Source organism: Alexandromys fortis, unplaced genomic scaffold (assembly GCF_014885135.2).
Source record: "Alexandromys fortis isolate MF-2015 unplaced genomic scaffold, M_Fortis_MF-2015_v1.1 scaffold_14, whole genome shotgun sequence".
Classification (NCBI taxonomy): Eukaryota; Metazoa; Chordata; class Mammalia; order Rodentia; family Cricetidae; genus Alexandromys; species Alexandromys fortis.
The window spans coordinates 6,433,819-6,453,448 of record NW_026067910.1 but is presented as its reverse complement, the minus strand read 5'-3'; the positions used below and the strand labels follow the sequence as shown (position 1 = coordinate 6,453,448).

General features: G+C 40.9%; 2 protein-coding genes across 3 annotated transcripts in view; both read left to right on the top strand.

Moving 5' to 3' along the window:
• Positions 1 to 834: 834 nt before the first annotated feature.
• On the top strand, positions 835 to 1,189 carry LOC126498990 (40S ribosomal protein S20-like). Its single transcript, XM_050137966.1, has one exon. The coding sequence runs from the start codon at positions 835 to 837 to the stop codon at positions 1,156 to 1,158; it is 324 nt and encodes a 107-aa protein (XP_049993923.1). The 3' UTR covers positions 1,159 to 1,189.
• A 5,349-nt stretch (positions 1,190 to 6,538) lies between these two features.
• Gopc (golgi associated PDZ and coiled-coil motif containing) overlaps positions 6,539 to 19,630 on the top strand; it is a 39,470-nt gene continuing 26,378 nt past the window's right edge. For both annotated transcript variants that reach the window (XM_050138101.1, XM_050138100.1), the window contains exon 1: positions 6,539 to 7,045. In XM_050138101.1, the coding sequence (XP_049994058.1) occupies positions 6,758 to 7,045 (288 nt within the window). In that variant the 5' untranslated portion in view covers positions 6,539 to 6,757. The remainder of the gene's footprint in view (positions 7,046 to 19,630) is intronic.

Genomic DNA, 19,630 nt, shown 5'->3' with positions numbered 1-19,630 from the left:
GGTTCTGTTCTGATTTATTATGTAGATTTCACCTCTTCTTCTGTCAGTGTGGCTGTTGTGTCTGGAAACCAAGGCAGGTGCCACCTAAGCGAGTTCCTGCCGAGAGGAGTTCCTCCTCCTTTATTTGCAGGACTTCAAGGGCTATAGGCATGGTGAGAAAGCTTTCCCTAAGTTATGACCTGAATCAAGAGTACCATAAGGGCCCTTCCTGGGACACCCTGCAAAGTGAACCGTGGAACTGCAGGGGAGGGGACAGTACCATTGGCTTCTCGTGGACAAGCAGAGATGCTACTAAACACCCTTCAAAGACAGGCTGTAGGAAGGAATTCCATCAGAAGGAAGTTTTCAGTCCAAAATATTAGTAGTGCCATTGTTTAAAGAAACAAAAAGGCATCAGGAAATGGATATTGTCCTTTCCTGATTTATTAAAATCAAGGATCAAAAATAATTGGCCTGCACTCTGAAGTTACATAATATTTTGTTTGTAACATTTTGAGAGCCATCACCACAAAAGGCACTATAAAGAACTCCCTAGAAATGTCTTTTAAATGATTATTTCTGTTACGTTATATGGAGGACTCCACTCGCGTGACATTTTGATGAATTCTAATTTGTGTCACTAGCTGTCTGCATGAGAAGAAAACTTAGAGATGATACGCTTGATAACTTCTTCCCTGCTATCCGTAGAAAACTGAAGTCCAGAAAAGAAATTGAGTTGCCTAAATTGCACCTGATCTGGCACTAGGACACTCAGCTCATGGTCTGGCTACAAACTGACTAGCCAAATGCTAAGAACAAAATATAAGAACAAAAACAAGAACACATGGATTTCTTATGTTAAAAAAGATCCACCGCATCCGGATCATGCTCACCAGCCGCAACGTGAAGTCGCTGGAGAAGGAGTGTGCCGACCTGATTAGAGGCGCCAAGGAGAAGAACCTGAACGTGAAGGGGCCCGTGCGCATGCCCACCAAGACCCTGAGGATCACTACGAGAAAAACACCTTGTGGGGAAGGCTCCAAGACTTGGGATCGTTTCCAAATGAGAATCCACAAGCGCCTCATTGACTTGCACAGCCCCTCCGAGATAGTTAAACAGATTACATCCATCAGTATTGAGCCGGGCGTGGAGGTTGAAGTCACCATTGCAGATGCCTAAGTCAACTGTTTTAATAAATTGACTTAATCGGTTAAAATTTGAAAAAAAAAAAGATACTTTAAGGATTTTTTTTAAAAAAATGCGTACATGATTCTTTTTAAATTGTTTATTCTGGAGCATGTTTAACAAATGAGTTAAAGTGAAACAGAAAAAAAACCACACACACTCTACATTTCATTTTTTCCCCTCCTATAAAATGAAGATAGTTGGGAATGGCCCCTTAGAATTCCAGCACTCAAGAGACTGAGGTAGGAGGATAGTGAGTTCAAAACCAGCCCGCAAAAGCAAGCCTCAGAACAAGTTCTGCCAAAGCATTCTTGTACTTTCAAATTGAAGTACAAAGAAAAGAAAATGTTGAAGGGTATTTAGAACGCACTACTTGCAGAGGCAGTGCTTACAGAAGTAACCTTTAGAAACATAAATGAGGGAGGTTAATGAGGGGGCGTTCGTGTTTGATCTGTAAAGACTGGACAAGCTGAGAAGTAAACAGTAACTTGACAGGGAATAAAGAGAAAGAATCAATGCCCGGTAAATGCTGATAGTCATTGACAGATAGCGGCCTTAGATAATGAGCTGTGGGAGAGGGTAGGCCAAGAGCGTGAAGCCGGTCTCCGGAGAGAGGAACTTAAAGCTAGTCTTAGCAGAACAAAGGAAAACAGACAAGGTAACAGGATTGAAAAGTTTCTGTCAGGCTTTAAGTTTGTCTATACACAAAATATAGCATCTGGGAAGCTTTAACTGTGGAACAGGAAAAATAATTCTTGAAGCCTAAGTTATACTGAACTTAATATTTAAGACAGAATATTGTTAATTAAAACTTTTTCTTTAAATTGGGAAAATACTACTTAAAAGACCAACATGTATTTTAGAAATAACTCTAACCCAATAGCCAATATAAAAGTCTAGTTAGATATGCACTGTTACAAGTATCAAAAGTATGTTTGACAAATATCTGCTTTTAGAATTTCCTAGGTAAATAGTAGACTATCATTTATTGTTGTTGTTGTTCAAGACAGGGTTTCTCTGTGTAACAGTCCTAGTTATCCTCGAACGAGCTCTTGCAGACCAGGCTGGTCTTGAACTCACAGAGATCTGCCTGCCTCTGCCTCCCGAGTGCTGGGATTAAAGAGGTATGCCACCACCGCCCAGCCAATAGTAAACTATCTTAACTATCAAAGTTATCCATAGTTATAGCATTCCTCCTGTAGTCCAGATTCTAGGTTAGAATTTGAGAGTTTTCTTTTTAAGTGTATGTGTGCATGTACAAATACACATGCCCATTCATGTATATAAAGAGGTTAGAGGGTGACCTCAAGTCTTTTGTCATTCTTCAATTTAGTTTTTGCAGCAAGGTCTCTCACTGAAACTGAATCTCATTGACTCAGCTAGATGGGCTGAGCAGAAAGACCCGGTCCCTCTTGTCTCTGCCTCTTTCCTGGCACTGAGACCACAGATGCACACCACATCTGACTTTTCCAAAGAGGGTGTTAAAGGTCTCAACTCAGGCCTTCATTCTTGGGCAGTAAACACTTTACGCACTGAGCCATCTCCAAGGACAGCACCTGGCATTTCAGTATAAGCATGTTGCAGATTTGGGCTTGCAGTCTAAGGTGTTTCCTGTGAGTATCACAAAGAGCTATTGCAGATATGTGTAGGAACTTAAATAGGAATGGAGTCTATAGACTCACATGAGGAGAAAGAAGGGAGGCAAGAGTGGCTGAGCTAATCCTAAATTACTCCACTAAATTCTCACATTTTTAGAACATGATAACAATCAGTTTCCCCCAATTATATAAAAAGAAACAGAATGAGGATGAACAAGCCACCCAGAAATGCTAGTTTCTTTTATGTGACTTTCTTAAAATTATAAATTGTAGCAATGCTATGTAATAGATATAGTAACTATGAAATAAGTACAATATTGTGAGGTTTTTCCACGTTGTGCAAATAAAATGGCAACAAACTTCCCTTGTTCTTCATACAACTGTTTATAACTATCAAGAGTAATTTATCTCTTTTCCTACTCCTGGCAGGGTTACAGGAAATTAACAGGAACAAGAGATGCTTATAAAGCCTGGAACAGAGAAGCATTGAATACTGATAGTCTCCCTATCCTGTGACAGGCAGGTTTTCCATAGACTCCCAGCATCCTTAGAGTTGGAGCTCTCTAACTAACTTCACAGCTACCAACTAGCTTACCAGAGGACACATCAACATCTTCCCTCTCTCTAGTTTCCTCAGTTTTCACTCTGTTTGTCTTTAGTGGTGAAACTCGACGTGAACAAAATAAGATTGTCAGACTAAGTATCACTGCTCATGTCTGAATCCCAGCAATCGTGAGGCAGAGAGAGGAAGACTGTCCGGAGTTTTGTTTTAGGCCAGCCTGGTCTGTACAACAAGATCTAGGCCAGCTAAAGATACATAGCAAAACCTTGTGTCAAAACAACAATGACCAAATAAAATCGGATTGGTTTTAACTATATTGTTTTATTCTAAATAACACGAGCATGAGTTATGAGTTATTGGAAGTATCTTTTCAATCCAACTAAAAATAGAAATATCACAGTCTTTTCTAAGCCATGTGAAAATAAATGTCCCAAGTTCTGAAATGCCAAGTACCAATCCCAGCAAAAGCGACAAATGCAGATAGAGCACTCCGACAACAGATGGCAGCACTTGACCACTGAGCGTCTTCTCCACTTCGCTGTTCTAGTGTGACTTGCAGAATTGCAGACTCCCCAGTCAAGGCGGCTGAGACTTCCTATGAGGACATCTCAGGAACTACGAATACGTGTGCACACAGGATGTGGCAGCTGCTGAGCAGCAGGATCATGAGAAGGGACAATGTGACATAAGATAAGCCTGAGTCATCCAAGGTACGACTTGTTGGAGTTTAAAGGCTGTGACAGAAATGAAGCTGGGTTCTACAATTCTGAAAATTAGGTCATTTGTCATCCGTAAGAACATTGATCCAAGCCGGGCGATGGTGGCGCACGCCTTTAATCCCAGCACTTGGGAGGCAGAGGCAGGCGGATCTCTGTGAGTTCGAGGCCAGCCTGGTCTACAGAGCTAGTTCCAGGACAGGCTCCAAAGCTACAGAGAAACCCTGTCTCAAAAAACCAAAAAAAAAAAAAAAAAAGAACATTGATCCATAAACAAAATGCAGTTTAGTGTCTCTCAAATAATAAATTTAATATTTTTAAAGAAGTATAATTTATATTTTCACACTAGCAACATGAGATGGAGTTTCTATTCTTCTGTATCCTATTGTTAACAGGAAAAACTAGTATGAAAGACACCTACATTGAAATCTGCTTTGTGACATTACTAAAATGCTTAACCTGTCTACAATTCATTTATAAAAGAGTAATTATACCTACCACAGGACTTTTTGAGAATCAAAGAGATAACTCTGAATCACAGCACATTCTTTTCTTTTTCTTTTTTATTTATTTATCTACTTATTTATTTATTTATTTATTTATTTGAATTTTCGAGACAGGGTTTCTCCGTAGCTTTTTGGTTCCTGTCCTGGAACTTGCTCTTGTAGACCAGGCTGACCTCCAACTCACAGAGATCCGCCTGCCTCCCGAGTGCTGGGATTAAAGGCGTGCCGCTCGGCCCACAGCACATTCTTAATCATTGAAAGCTATTGTTGCTATTGTCGTTTTAAGTATTTTATCATTCTCATATATTATTTTTTCACTTATTTCAAGTTCTTGAGGAGGGGGTGTGGGGACAGTATCACTAGAGAAAATGGCCTGGAGCTTCCTCAATGTTCTTGCAAATAATGCATGTGAAAATATAACAAACCTGCAGGAGGAAGGGGTAAGCAGGGAGGCTGGAGAGAGAGTTCAGAAGAAGTTCCAGAAGAAGAATTTGGTTCCCAGCACTCACATGGTAGCTAAGAGCATCTGTAACTTCAGTTCCTGGGGATGTGGTACTCTGTTCTGGCTTTGGCGGGCACCATGCACGCATGTAATGTATGGAAGTACCATACAAACAGGCAAAACACCCATATACATAAAAAGCAAATAAAATACAAGCAACATTAAAAGAGTGCGTTTTATACTATAGTGTATAAGGCCTGATGAGATGGTCTCTGTTTATGCTCAGGGAAGGATTGCATAGGTTTTAATTAGCTAAGTTTGCTGAAGCCAAAATACTTTATTGCTTGATGCTAACCAGTCTTGTATTGGTACCCACAGTGCAAACTAAATCTGTTGTTTTAAGTTCTTTGATCAGAGGCACAGAGTGCCATGCAGGTTTTGATTGATAATTGATTAGAAGGATCTGTCCCAAGAACAGCTTACGAAAGATTCTGGACTCAGTCTCCAAATACTCCCGTAGGCGAGGCGGGAGACACAGTTCCTACCAGCCTACTCTAATTAGTCTGGCTTCCTTCCTTCCGGACTGTCTACTCTTTGATTTAGACAGAGGTGGAGGTGGGGAAGTGGAAGAGATGGGAGGCGGGATGCAGAGAAAGCCCTTGCTAAACGCTCCCAAATGCACCTTACATTGGGAGGAAAAGTTGTGCGGGCCTCACTAGCTTACGAGCTCAGCTTGAGGGAGGGTCGTTTCATGGCATCTTATGTCCTCGGTGCCTCAACGGGGACATGTATTCAGTGTCTATGAATATATGAAAATGACACAGAAGGGGGCACTATCCTAGTTTATAAGATAATCCCAAGTGGCTGCTTTAGAAATTCATGATCCATGATGTAGTAAGAGGAGTGCCGAGTGCCCACTGTTACACTTTCACTTTACCTTCATACCAAGTGAAGTAAATTCTGGAAACTAGGTTACCAAGTTAGGCAACACCGCTGAGGTGGGGCAGCTAGCATGTAGGCCCTGAACGCAGACTTGTCAACCACACAAGAAGAGGCCATTGATTCCGCAAAACCAGGTCAGCAGCTTCCACGGACAGCTTCGGGCAGTTTCTACCTGGAAAGCACAGTCTGGTTTACCAAGAACAGCCAGTGTACACACCCACCCCGCCCTAAGTAAGAACAGGAAAGTCGAAGGGAAAACGTGGCTATTGCGCATGCTCACACGGCCCTCCGCGAGAGCCCCCAGACGCCCCAGCAGAAACTTTCCCAGATGACTGCGGACTGGTTCCCGCCCACTGTGAAGCCGAACTGGCGGCTGCCAGTTCCCTCGGCGACTAGGATCCCTTCCTTTCCTCCGGCCCGTCCCTCTCGCAAGTAGACGCCTCATCTCCCGCCTTCTCAGGGTTTTGCCAGTCGTCAATATGGCCGCCAGACAGGTTTGCGGAGGAGGAGGCTTCTCATTGGCTAAGGTCTCGTAGTGGCCCCGCCCACTTCCTCCCTCTGGGCTGCCCTGGCTCTGGGCTCTGCCACGCATGCGCGGCGGGGGCGGGCCGGGTTGCGGGCGGGTCTTCCGTGTGGCGCCGTCGCTGCTTCAGCCGCCCTGTCTCTGCGGCTCTGGAGCTGCGCTGCCGGCGTTGGCGGCGCGAGAGAAGGGAGGGGACCGGCGGAGCTTGTGCGCCCTCGCGAGGGGCGCCGCGGTGCCAGCAGTTCCCCTCAAGCGGGGCGGGCGGCCAGGGTGAGCAGCAGTCGGCGAGGCCCTGGACGGCGCCATGTCGGCGGGCGGCCCATGCCCGGCGGGAGCCGGCAGCGGCCCAGGGGGTGCCTCCTGCCCTGTGGGGGTCTCCCCTGGCGGGGTGTCCATGTTCCGGTGGCTGGAGGTGCTGGAGAAGGAGTTTGACAAGGCCTTCGTGGATGTGGATCTGCTTCTGGGGGAGATCGATCCGGACCAGGCAGACATCACTTACGAGGGGCGGCAGAAGATGACCAGCCTTAGCTCCTGCTTTGCGCAGCTTTGCCACAAAGCCCAGACTGTGTCCCAGATCAACCACAAGCTAGAGGTGAGTCTCGGGGGGCTGGCAGCAATGGCATCCAACCCCCGCTGTCCGAGGGCGTTAGATCCAATTTAACGCCCCAGGACAACGACCCTATAAAACTGGCTACTGGGGCACCTCTCAGCTTCGAATGTGATCGAGAGTGCGGTTTATACGTGTGTGAAGCAAAGGAGTGAGGAGCGGGTGGGGGAGGAGAAGGATGGAGACCGACGGTGGGTCTTCAGGTTCAGTCATCCACCTCCCAGCATCTCACTGAGGGAGAAAAGGGAGCTAATCACACTATCTGCCGTATGAATGTAACGTTAACACACACAACCAAGATCCTGTGTCGGGGAATCCTACCGGAGCCCTTCTTTGGATGTGTGAGTTTTTGCAGATCTGCTTGGATAATGATAATCTAGATTGATATATTTTCAGCAAGATGCAGCTCTGATTCTTTTCATTTCATAGCCCAGATCAGCTCCGTGGCTGTACATACACAGAGACATGGTTGAACTCTAAGGGAAAGTTCTTAGGGAAATGTAATGGAATATATGTTACTACCATCCTTCTCGGTCTACTGCGCACACTTCGTTCTTAAATTACAGACAGATTTGTCTTGAGAGCTCCCTGCCAGTATTCAGGTAACTTCTAACATCGAGGTGGATGTGTTTGTGCTTTGCAATATTTCCCACATTTTAGAGTATGTAAAGACAGTCTTTTGCTTTGGTCTCCAATCAAAGGGTGGGGGAACTTCCAAAACAAAAATTCCAAACCTACCATTTGGTGTGGAAAATTAAATGAAGGCATTATTGCAAGATTTAGAAATAATGGTGTATTAATATTATGTGGAAGACACTTTAGAAATAGACAATTTAAATAGATAATGGCTCTTTCATTTTAAGGAGGAAAAAAATGAGAGTCTGTGATGTGTGAAGTTCTTTGTGCCTTAGCTTTCCAAAGATCTCCTCATTACCACTAACTGTAATGATGACAGTGCCCATTGTGTCCAGATTGATGTGTATGCCAGATTTGTTTCCTGTCCATATTCACCATGAAAAACATGGTGCCACTAATATTAGATTCGCACCTCTTTCCATATTTAGGACTTTATTGTTCCTTTTTGAAAAGGTTGGGTTGGAAAGTATTTACATAAAAGTATTAAGCATAACTTAGCAGCGGTGGTGCACTTCTTTAATCCCAGCATTTGGGAGGCAGAGGCGGGAGGATCTCTGTTGAGTTCGAGGTCAACCTGGTAATCCGGTCTACAAAGTGAGTTTCAGGACAGCAAGGACTGTTACACAGAGAAAGCCTGCACCGAAAAACAGCAGTAAAATTCCCAAACAAACAGAAAAGAAGTATTGAGTATAGAGGAGTGAAAATGTCTTTTGATTTTTATTTTCAGTGAATGATAATTTGTAGAAGCTGAGTAGTAAAATTGCATTTGGTGGTTTTTAAAATAGTATTTTAGTTTTAAAGATCAAAAATGGGAGCTTTTATCACATGAGAACTTAGCATTTACATCTTTAACCATATGTTGGAGATAACTGGTTTTTAAAGAATAAAACAATTTCTAACTTGTTTTTTAAAAATGACTCGAGGATGCCAAACAATTTTACTTTCTGATGTTAGCTATAAAATCTGATTTTGAAAATAAAGAAATTTGGGCCGGGTGGTGGTGGTGCACGCCTTTAATCCCAGCACTCGGGAGGCAGAGGCAGGCGGATCTCTGTGAGTTCTAGGCCAGCCTGGTCTACAAGAGCTAGTTCCAGGACAGGAACCAAAAAGCTGCAGAGAAACCCTGTCTCGAAAAACCAAAAAAAAAAAAAAAAAGAAAGGAATTTTTCTATGAATAGTAGGTGCTCAGTTTTTAAAAAATTCTTAAATACTTTAAAGGAATATTTCTCTAGCTATTAGATCATGCATGTAAAATAACATGCACATTTTTGTTTTTGTTTTTCTTCTTCAGAAATTGTACTTACATATTCTAAGTTTATGTCCTATCTTAGAAAGTAACATTTCTTAAAATAAGAAATGCTCAGACTGGTGTGGTAGCGAATGCCTTTAATCCCAGTCAGTACTCTGGAGGCAGAGGCAGGAAGGTCTCTATGAATTTGAGGCCAGCTTGGTCTACAAGCAAGTTCCAGGATAGCCTCTACTACACAGAGAAACTATCTTGGAAAAAAGAAAGAGGGAAGGGAGGAAGAAATGCTAGCGTAGCACAATGTGAGTGTGTTTTTCAGGGCGAATGCAACTCTTGATTCAGAGATATTAGAAATTGGTGAGGGAGATAATTTGATTTTTGTTGTTTATATGTATTTGCAACTATACATGATTCATCTCTGTTTTTCTTGCACAGAAAACATCTTGTGTAGTTTAGAAATAGTTGTGTGCTGCTATGAAAAGGTGTGTCTAGCCACACCTTTCAGAGTATCGCACATAGAATTTCAGGGGATGGTGTATAAACTGTTGACAATCTACTGTCATTATGGAAAACTTAGAAGAGATTTTGGTGCTTTCCTACTCTGTTTTAATTATGTCCTTGTAAGCAGATGAGCTTGTTCTTTGAACTATTCTATATGGATGTTGAAGTAATATTTGAAGCTGCTTACTGCCCGTGTAACAAATGTATACCAAGTTTAGTGGTTTTAGAGATTAATATTAACCCATCTTATAATAAATTGTTTTTATTTTCTCAGGACACATGTAACTCTAATGTGGGTAATTTATATCTGTAATCCCAGTACTTAGATGGTGGAGGCAATAGGATCTGAAGTTTAAGGCTAGCCTGGATTACATGAAACCATCTCAAAACAAACAAACAAACAAACAACTCACATAAATTGGTCTTCTGTATCCTTCCAAATTGCCACTTTTACCCATTCCTTGTGTTTTTAGGAAATACTTACACTTAAGATTAATCTAGTGGTTAGGAAAACAATTTTACTGAAAAAATGTCATGGGTTTCCTTTTAAATTAACTATAAATACCATTCATAGAGCTTTTTGTTGTAAGTTGTATTTGGCAAGTATTGTATGTAGAGGGTGGGCTATTGAAAAAAATCAGACTGTTTTGAGGTAGTGCCATTTCAAATTAAATCTCTCAAACTGCCTACCTGCCTGAGAATTTCTGCTGTGGTGGATCACTTGGTTAAAGCCCAGCTAGAGTCACCAATATAATATCGATAGCAATGGCAATAGAGGAGCAAAGGCTATGAACCAATGCCTTAAAATAATTCACCTCTGTTTTGGGGTGTGTGTTCTTCTTGTTCTTTCAAAAAATAGCAGCAAAACAATACACCTAGGCTGGTCATGGTGGCCCTTGTCTATAATCCCAGCGCTGTGAAGGTGGAGGGAGAAGGACTAAGGAAACCCTCGGCTACACATCCAGGGCTTCATTTCAAAATCAAAAAATATACCTTCTATAACATGTCTTTCTTCCACAGAGCTGAACTAGGTAGTGTCTCTTTAAAGTGGTTTATTTTCAGATCATTAGTAGAGAAGTGTTAAGCCTCGGTCATAAATTGGGTTGACATTAAGCTGGTGATACACTTGTCTTCATGCAGCTTTAAGTTTGTTCTCTTTTGTTTGTGTGTGTGTAAAAAGGACAGAGCTCAACATCAGGTATCTTCCTCATGTTTTGAGAAGGATCTCTCACTGAACCTGGAGTTTGCCAATTTGTCTAAACTGGACTGGCCAGCAGCCCCGGGGATGCCCTGTCTCTACTTCCCAGTCCTGGGGTTGCAGACGTCCTTCCATGCCTGACTTTTTACCTGGGTCCAGGGGATCTGAACTCCAATCCACATTCACGCGTTTTTATCAACTGAACCATCTCCCCAGTTCCTTTATTTTTATTTCTGAAATAGGCTCTCTTGAAGTCATGGCTGCCTCAACCTCATAATTATATCCAAGGATGACCTTGAATCTCTGATCCCCTACCTGTCTCCCTGAAAAAATTACTGTTAACCTAAGACATAATGGATGACTAAAAATTAAGCTAAGAGATACAGAAATATTGTCCCACATTATGTGAAGTAGAGAAGCTGGGAAGTGGAAAGTACAGTGATGGGTAAGAGCTCGTGGTGCATTTGCAAATATGGAAAAGAGTCGAAGGCATACAAGAAATGAGGTGCCAGACCAGTTTGTATTGGTAGGTTAGGACTAAGCTTGCCTTGTTTCATAATCTGTGCCATAGACTCAGGCTTTATTGCAACAGGAGCAAGCATTTTAACCTAGATGAGTGTCTCGGGTATGAGATTAGAATAGGCTATCCTGGTGTGATATGCAGAAAGTTTGGGAAAATAGGAGTGAATGCAAAAAACCACCCAGGAGCTTCAAATTATCCTTGTGACATTATAATAACATAAAATAAGGAAATTTTTATTATTTTAGGTAGAGGAAAGTATTCAGAACAAGAGAAACTTTAAAGGTAAAAGTCAACAGACTCTAGAGATGGATTAAAGTGAGGGAAAAAATGAAGGGATTCAGGATGACTCTCTATTGTGCCACTGTTGGGCAGCTCTCTCCCTGAACAGACAGATGGGCGATATTATTAGCAATAATGATATATTGTTAACCTGACTAGTTACTGTGGATTAGGCCCTATCCTAAGGTTTTTGGTTTTGGATTTTTTTCATATGCATATTCATTTCATTTTCACAGATACATTTATTTTTATGGTTTTTTTGTTGTTGTTATAGAAGTGACACAGGAGGCCCACACCTACAAAGCTGAAGAAATCATTCTGTATAAACAAATTTATGTTTGGAAGTGATTAGTAAAATAGAGAGAAAAGCATCCAGGAGTGGGTGTGGATAATAGCTTAGAAAAGAAAAAGGAGGCTTCAAGGAGGTGTTAGTTCATTGCGTTTTTTAAATGAAAAAACAAATGAGCATGTTTATAAGCTAGCAAGAATCATGCTCTTTAAGACCAAGCATGATGGGAAATAGAAGAATAAATAATATTAAGGTGCTGGGTCCAGATGAGATACCAAGAACTAGTACAGTATGTAGCGTTCCATTATTTATATAGCAAGGAGTGAAAGTGACTGGAGTGGATGGAGTCACTTGCCGGAGTTTTTGTGTAGTTTCTTTCTTTCTATAAACAGGAGCACAGGTCAGTGACTGAAAGTAAGAGTTAGGACTTGAGAGTGGAGGAGGTTGTAGATACAGGTAAGTGGAAAGACCCATTGCCCTGGGAGATGAACTGCCAGGCAGTACTGTGGACCTAGTAAGGGTTGCTTATCATAAGCATCATGAGAGCCTGTGTGCCCTGTGGTTGACTTTATCCAACGGCATTCATCCATTTGTGTATGCACACTGTAATGAGAGTAATACTTAGGTTCATCCGGTGTTGCAGCAAAGGAGTCTGTTAGATGGACAAGGAAGTTATTAAAATGAAAGTGGTAATGATGAAGAAACGGAGGCAATTTAAAGAAACACAAGAGTTGACATAATGCAGACACACTGGGTAAGACAGAGAAAGAAATGATCGTATCGCCTTTCTTGTAGGAAATGTATTTGTTAGTATATGTAGTCACTTAAATGTCCCTCTAATCCTAGTTTATATTTACCAGAGTGATGTTCAGAGAAATAGTGTCTTCCAAATTGAGTAGAATTCAAGTCCTTTATTTGGACTGACAGGCTCTGCAGAACCTGACCTCTGGATGTCTCTTCAACAATATCTCTTGCCGTTTAATCCCAGCACTCGGGAGGCAGAGGCAGGCGGATCTCTGTGAGTTCGAGACCTGGTCTACAGAGCTAGTTCCAGGACAGGCTCCAAAGCCACAGAGAAACCCTGTCTCGACCCACCCCCCCAAAAAAATGTCTCTTGCCGTTCTTTACTCTCACTCTTTATGACCCAGGCACAGGCCTTTCGAAAGCACTGACAGTATTCTTAACTTCTTTATTTCAGGATCCCTTGACACTTAAATTTAGGGGGGCCCAGAGAGCTTGATTTCTATATGGATACATGTGTGTATCGTTACTATTTTAGAAGTTGAAACTAAGAAAGTTGTAAGTATTAATATTTATTAATTTGGATGGGGATGGACAGTAAATAGGTTTCACTATGTAGTCTGTGCTGGCCCCTTGGGGTTTTCCTGCCTTGAGGCCTCCAAGTATTGTTCTAGCAGGCATACCACCACCATGTTAATGTTAATATCATTTTTAATTTAAAATAGCCTTTCCCAAACCAAATAAAATCAATGAGCAGAATAACAGTGTTTTCTATATTTTTCAAAACTTTTAACATTTGGCTTAATGGGTAATGGTTGGATTCTTGCATCTGTTTTTGTATTCAGTTTTATTGTGATCGCTTTTTGTTAGTAGGAAAAAAAAATATGACCAGACAGATCTGGAGCTTGGTAGGAAGGAGTCTTTTGACATCCCCTCCACATATTGTTGATATTCTCTGACAGTAATAGTAGACAAAACTCAGGCGGTAGAAGCAGGTAGATCCCTCTGAGTTCCTGGCCAGCCAGGAGTGAGACTGTAACAAAACATTTTTTTAAGACGTGATAAGAGATAATATCTTCCAAGATCAGACAAGATTTGGTGTATTAGGGGTATATTGCTTATAGACATGAGATTAGGTTCTTTGTTATGTTTTATTTTTGGTTTTGGTTTGGTAAGACGGGGTTTCTCAATGTTTTCCTAGCTGTTCTGGAACTCACTCTGTAGACCAGGCTGGCCTCAAACTCAGAAACCCACCTACCTCTGCCTCCAAATGAGATTGTTTCTTAAAGGTTGATTGTAATGTAGAGTCAAAAAGCAATAAAGTGGGGAGGGGGAGAGGAGAGGGAGGAGGGGGGAAAAGGGAGATGGGGAGGGAAATGGGGGGCGGGGAGGAGGCGGAAATCTTTTTTTTTTCAATAAAAAATTATATTAACAAAAAAAAAGCAATAAAGTGAACTATTCATATAATGGGTTTGGTTTTAAATTGTTTTGTTCTTAGCGTACAAAATAATGAGTTTTATTCTGACATTTTCATACATGTTGATCTTTGTACTTTTTTCCTCTGTTGCCTACATCTTTGCCACCTGACGACCTCCTGCACCCTCCCCCACTGTTACATTAGTAATATTGGACTGTCTAGTAGGTTGAGTGGCTCTTTACTCAGGGATGATTTTGTAATATAATACATGGATCATTTGTAAAGTGGCTTACTGATATTATTTTAGGGCCTCCAGTTTTTGATACATCGTATAGAATATTTTAGTATTACATTTGTTAGTGTTTCCCATGTCATCAAGAAAATCCTTAGACCTAGACAACCAAGAGGACCCTAAGAGAGACACATACATGGATCTACATAGGAAGGAGAAAAAGACAGATCTGAATAAATTGGGAGTGTGGCAGTCACAGGAGAAGAAAGAAGGGTAGGGGGAGGAAGGGAGGGTAGCAGAGAAAATTATATAGTTTAATTAAAATAATAAAAAGAAAATCCTTAGAGTCGGGGTGTCGCCAAGCTGATGATATGGATTTCAGGCTTCCGGGGCTCCAGTTCTCACTTAACTTGAGTTTGCTCTGTAGTAACAAGCACTGTCATAGTCACCTACAGGGATGGACCTGCCACATTTTAATTTATTATTAACTGGGGTTTCTCCCTTTTCTATATTTTGTCTTTGAGACAGGTCTCACTGTGCAGTTCAGGCTGTCCTTTAATTCTTGATCTTCCTGGCTTAGCCTCTTGGTTATGCTTTGTTTCCATCGTATCACATAAAGGGTTAAAAAGACTTGTATTCAAAGAGTGAAATGTGTAAGAAATTAGTGATTTTTTTTTTATTCATAAAGAGCATTATGTTAAAGCTGAGTGCCTGCAGTGAAGAGAATAGGAACTAGTGGTGCAGAACTATGCGCCTTCATGGTCCTGTGCACATAGGTCAGCACTTTACATAGTTTTTTGCAGTGCTAGTACAGACATCAGCCTAGGAAAAGCAAGTAATATTTTATTATGAAAGTGGCCTGCACCGTGAAACATGGGCCTTGTGAGGAAACTCGTGCTTTAGTAATGGCTGAAACTGCAGACAGAAGAATAGTTATGTACCTCTTCTGAGTCTTTTATGTAAAATTTCTTTTACATAGCTTTTAATTGCATATAATTATATGTGTTATATTTATAAATAGTAATATATAAATTGACCTTATGCATCTTACCTCCTTTTTTCCCCCAAGTTTTTTTAAGGTTTATTCATTTATTATGTATACAATGTATGTATGCCTGCCTCTATGTATGTACTGTGTATGTAGTACTTGTATGCCTGCACACCAGAAGAGAGCACCAGATCTCATTATAGATGTTTGTGAGCCACCATGTGGGTGCTGGGAATTGAGCTCAGGATCTCTGGAAGAGCAACCAGTACTCTTAACCACTGGGCCATCTCTCCAGTCTGTTACCTTACTTCTTATACATTTTTTTTTTAAGATAATCAAAAATGCCTCTCAGAAGATTCTGAGACTTTTATTTTTTAAAATAATGTCTGGCACTAATTAACATATATTCCATTCTTTTAGGTTCACACTGTGCACCAGGTCTCTGTAACTTTTGCCAGGGCAAGATGCACCCTTGTTTCATTTGTGTTCGTGTGTGTGTGTGTGTGTGTGTGTGTGTGTGTGTGTTTGTGTCTGTCTGTCTGTCTGCCTGCCTGTCTGCCTGTCTGTCTGTCTTCAGATCCCAGCCCAGTGTTAGGTATGTCATTGGAATTCTGTGAATGTGTGATGTTGTGGAAAATGGTAAATAAAAATATATTTTCATGTCTAGACTGCAGAGCATTTTGGGATGACATAGTAACTAAGGAAATTAGTGGTCTTTATGATTGGATAGAAAAAGACTTGTACTGACTAGATAACATTTTCTTGGGAAACTTTCCTAAGCTACATGAGCACACTGTTTGAAGGCTGACTTGAAATAGCAAGGTATTATTTCCTACACTGTTTGAAGGCTGACTTGAAATAGCAAGGTATTATTTCCTACTTTGAGAAATTTTTTGACCTGTGAATATGTTTTCAGTGTATAGGATGAGCCTTGTATTTTAGAATGGGCTTCATTGGTTTCCTGTAATTTTGAAGAGTAGGAAAAAACACCACCTTGAGCATTGGGAGAAAAGAGAAAATAGAGGAAGATTCCTTACATAAAGAGCAAACTAAATTAACTGATCATTTGAATAAGAAGAATAAAAAAGAGCACCCTGCAAGCTGCATTGTCCCCTTGACTTTTGCCACAAGCAAAAAGGCCTGTGGAGAATGATTCTGCTGCTGTCAGGTGGTTTACAATCCTTTGTGTAAGGATCATCGTGGCCCATCCTTTTAAAAGTTTATTACTCAGGGTGGGAGACAGTGGTAACATATAAGGTGGCTGGGCATTTTTAGTTGGAGAAGCAGATGATATATAAAGGTTTTCTTTATAATTTGTAGCTGAGTATTAAATGACAGTAAGTTGTAGTAAGTTTGTTTGTGTAGTATATGTGTGTGTGTGTGCACATGTGCACAGGTGTATATGCACATGGAAGCCAGAGGTCAGTGCTGGGTTTCTTAGTTGCTCTCCACTTTGTTTTCTGAAACAGGACCTCTCACTGAGCCTGGTGCACAGCTAGGTTGGCTGGTCAGCTAGCAAGCTCCAGGGAATTCTAGACGTGTGCTACAAAGGGTGGGCCCACTGGTTAAGAATTATATTGGCGGGGGGGGGGGGGGGAATAATATCAGCAAGGAATTGTCTTTTAAAAAAAAATTACCAACTGGTTATCTAATACCAAGTGGTCAGCCCTGAAAACATACATACAAGTAAAATTATACAGGTTATATTTAGAAAATATGTATGTAAATATATATGTATACATATAACAACAGTTAATGAGGAAAGAGACCATAAATTATAAAGCGAGTAAGGAAGGGTATACCAGATGGTTTGGATGGAGGAAAGCAAAGGGACAAATGATAGAATTACATTATAAATCTCAAAAATATAAGAAAAAAATTATTTTTTATGAATGACTGTTTTGCCTGTGTGGGCACCACATGTGCCTGTTGCCCACAGAGGCCAGAAAAGAGGGTCCAAGCCCCTGGAACTATAGTTACAGACAGTTGTGTGCCTCCATATGAATGCTGGGAACCATCTCTCTAGCCCCAGGAACTGACTTGATAGAACAGTTTAGAACCTAGAGTAAGATGGGAAGTGGAACAGCAGTGACTCATTCAGTGAACGCCGATGGTTATTTTGTAGCGCTCTGTAGGTAAAATGCCTCTCTGTATCTCCCTCCATTTCTGGAAGTACATATTTTACAAATATACTTTGCAGTATATTTAAAATTTTAAATGTAATTTATGATTGACATGTAATTATTGTACTTATAAAGTGCTATTTTTGATACATTTATTATTTCTTTATGGTAAGAATGTGTAAAAACTGCTGCCGCAGTTATTTTGAAATATACACATTGGCCGGGTGGTGGTGGCGCACTCCTTTAATCCCAGCACTCGGGAGGCAGAGGCAGATGGATCTCTGGGAGTTCGAGGCCAGCCTGGTCTACAAGAGCTAGTTCCAGGACAGGCACCAAAGCTACAGAGAAACCCTGTCTCAAAAAACCAAAAAAAAGAAATATTATTTTTAACTCAGGCATCTAGCTGTGCAGTAAAACCCCAATGTGTTGTAGGAGGACCACTTGTTTGATTGTTCCTGGCTGCTCGGCCCTAAAATAACCACACAGAAACTGTATTAATTAAATCACTGCTGGCCTATTAGCTCTAGCTTCTTATTGACTAGCTCTTACATCTTAATTTAACCCATCTCTGTTAATCTGTATCACAACATGGCTGTGGCGCACTGTGTGTGTGTGTGTGTGTGTGTGTGTGTGTGTGTATGTATTTTTTTTGATGCACTGATTTCATTTCCTTTGGATATACCAAAATTGTGAGCTTGCAGGTAGTTGTATCTTTTTGGTTTTGCTTTTGTATGTATGTGTTTGAAAAAACACCGTACTGTCCTCAGTGATGACTATACTATTTGGGTTTCTTTAGTTTTTTTTTTTCCCCCTCCATATTCTTGCTAGTGTTTTTCTCGACTTACTTCCATTGATAATCACCATTTTAATTCATGGGAGGGGTGATATTTTGTTGTAGATTTGATTTTATTAGTTCACTAGTGATCCCTGCTGTTGAACTATTTTTTTTAAATATTTATTTATTATGCATACAATATTCTGCCTGTGTGTATATCTTCAGGCCAGAAGAGGGCACCAGACCTCATTACAGATGGTTGTGAGCCACCATGTGGTTGCCGGGAATTGAACTCAGGACCTTTGGAAGAGCAGGCAATGCTCCTAACCACTGAGCCATCTCTCCAGCCCCTGAACTATTTTTTTTTAATGTAGCTGTTTCTGGATATTTTAGAAATGTTTACTCAGGTGTCTTGTCCATTTTAAGTGGGGTATTTGGTTGTTTGTTGTGGAGTGGACCTAGTACCTTGTGCACTTTGGATATTATCTCCCTATCCGATGTATAGTTTGCAAATACATTCTTCCATGCTGTAAGTTGCATCTCTAGTTGATGGTTTGTTTGGCTGTTTCTAGTGTGTTATAGTTCCTTTGTCTATTTCTGCTTTTGCTACCATGTGTCTTGATTACTTTTCTATTGTAAAGAAGCACCATAACCAAGGCAACTTAAAGTAGAAAATGTTTTTGGGTTTGTAGTTTCAGAGGTTTAGTGTTCATGAGCGTCATGGCAGCAGGCAGACAATGAAACTGACATAATAGTCAGGAGTTTACATCTGATCCATAAGCACTAGGCACAGAGAGCTAACTGTGAATGGTGTAGGCTGGAAACCTCAAAGCCAGTGACCCAGTGGCATAATTTCTCTAACAAGGCCACACACACCTTTTAATCCTTCTCAAATGAGTCCAACTACTGGAGACAAACATCCCATATATGAAGACCACACTGTGCTTTTAAGGTTTTATACCAATAAAAAATCAGAAAATGAAATTTAATAAGGCTCAAAAAATGGACAAATACCTCGTGTTTAGTGTGGAAAGAATATTGTTAGGCCATCCATACTACACAAAGAAATCTACAGATTTAATCCTATCAAAATACCAGTGACATTTGTCACACACGAAAACCAAACTCTAAAATTTGTATAGAATCCCAGAAATTTGTATAGACTAGCCAAAGCAGTTGTGAAAACAAAAAGGGAAATAAACCACCAAACTGTAGTCCCCAAAACAGAAGCGTAATGATGCAGAAATAGACAACCCAGAGACGATCCATTTAAATTTAGAGTGAACCGACCCTTGAAAAAGCTGGCAAGAATACATAGCAAGTAAAGGATAGACTTCAGTAAATGGTACGGGAGTAGGGGAAATCCACACATTGGAGATGTTAGGCTTGTTTTTCTAACCACATGCAAAAAAAAGAAAATTACAGATCAGTTCCAAGTGGTGAAACTGAGACCAGGAGTGAAGCCTGGTGACACTGGCCTTGAGCTGTCTCCTCACTCCTGATCTTGTGACCCTGTCTTAAGAGTCGCCCACTTCCCCGTTGATTTATTGACCCTTGCTAGGTTCTAGGGGATGTCTGTAAATGAACCTTCCAGGTCAGATGTAAGAAAATGCAAAGATGTC

Coding starts and splice junctions, on each gene's coding strand:
- LOC126498990 (XM_050137966.1), top strand. CDS start 835: ATGTTAAAAAAGATCCACCGCATCCGGATCATGCTCACCAGCCGCAAC.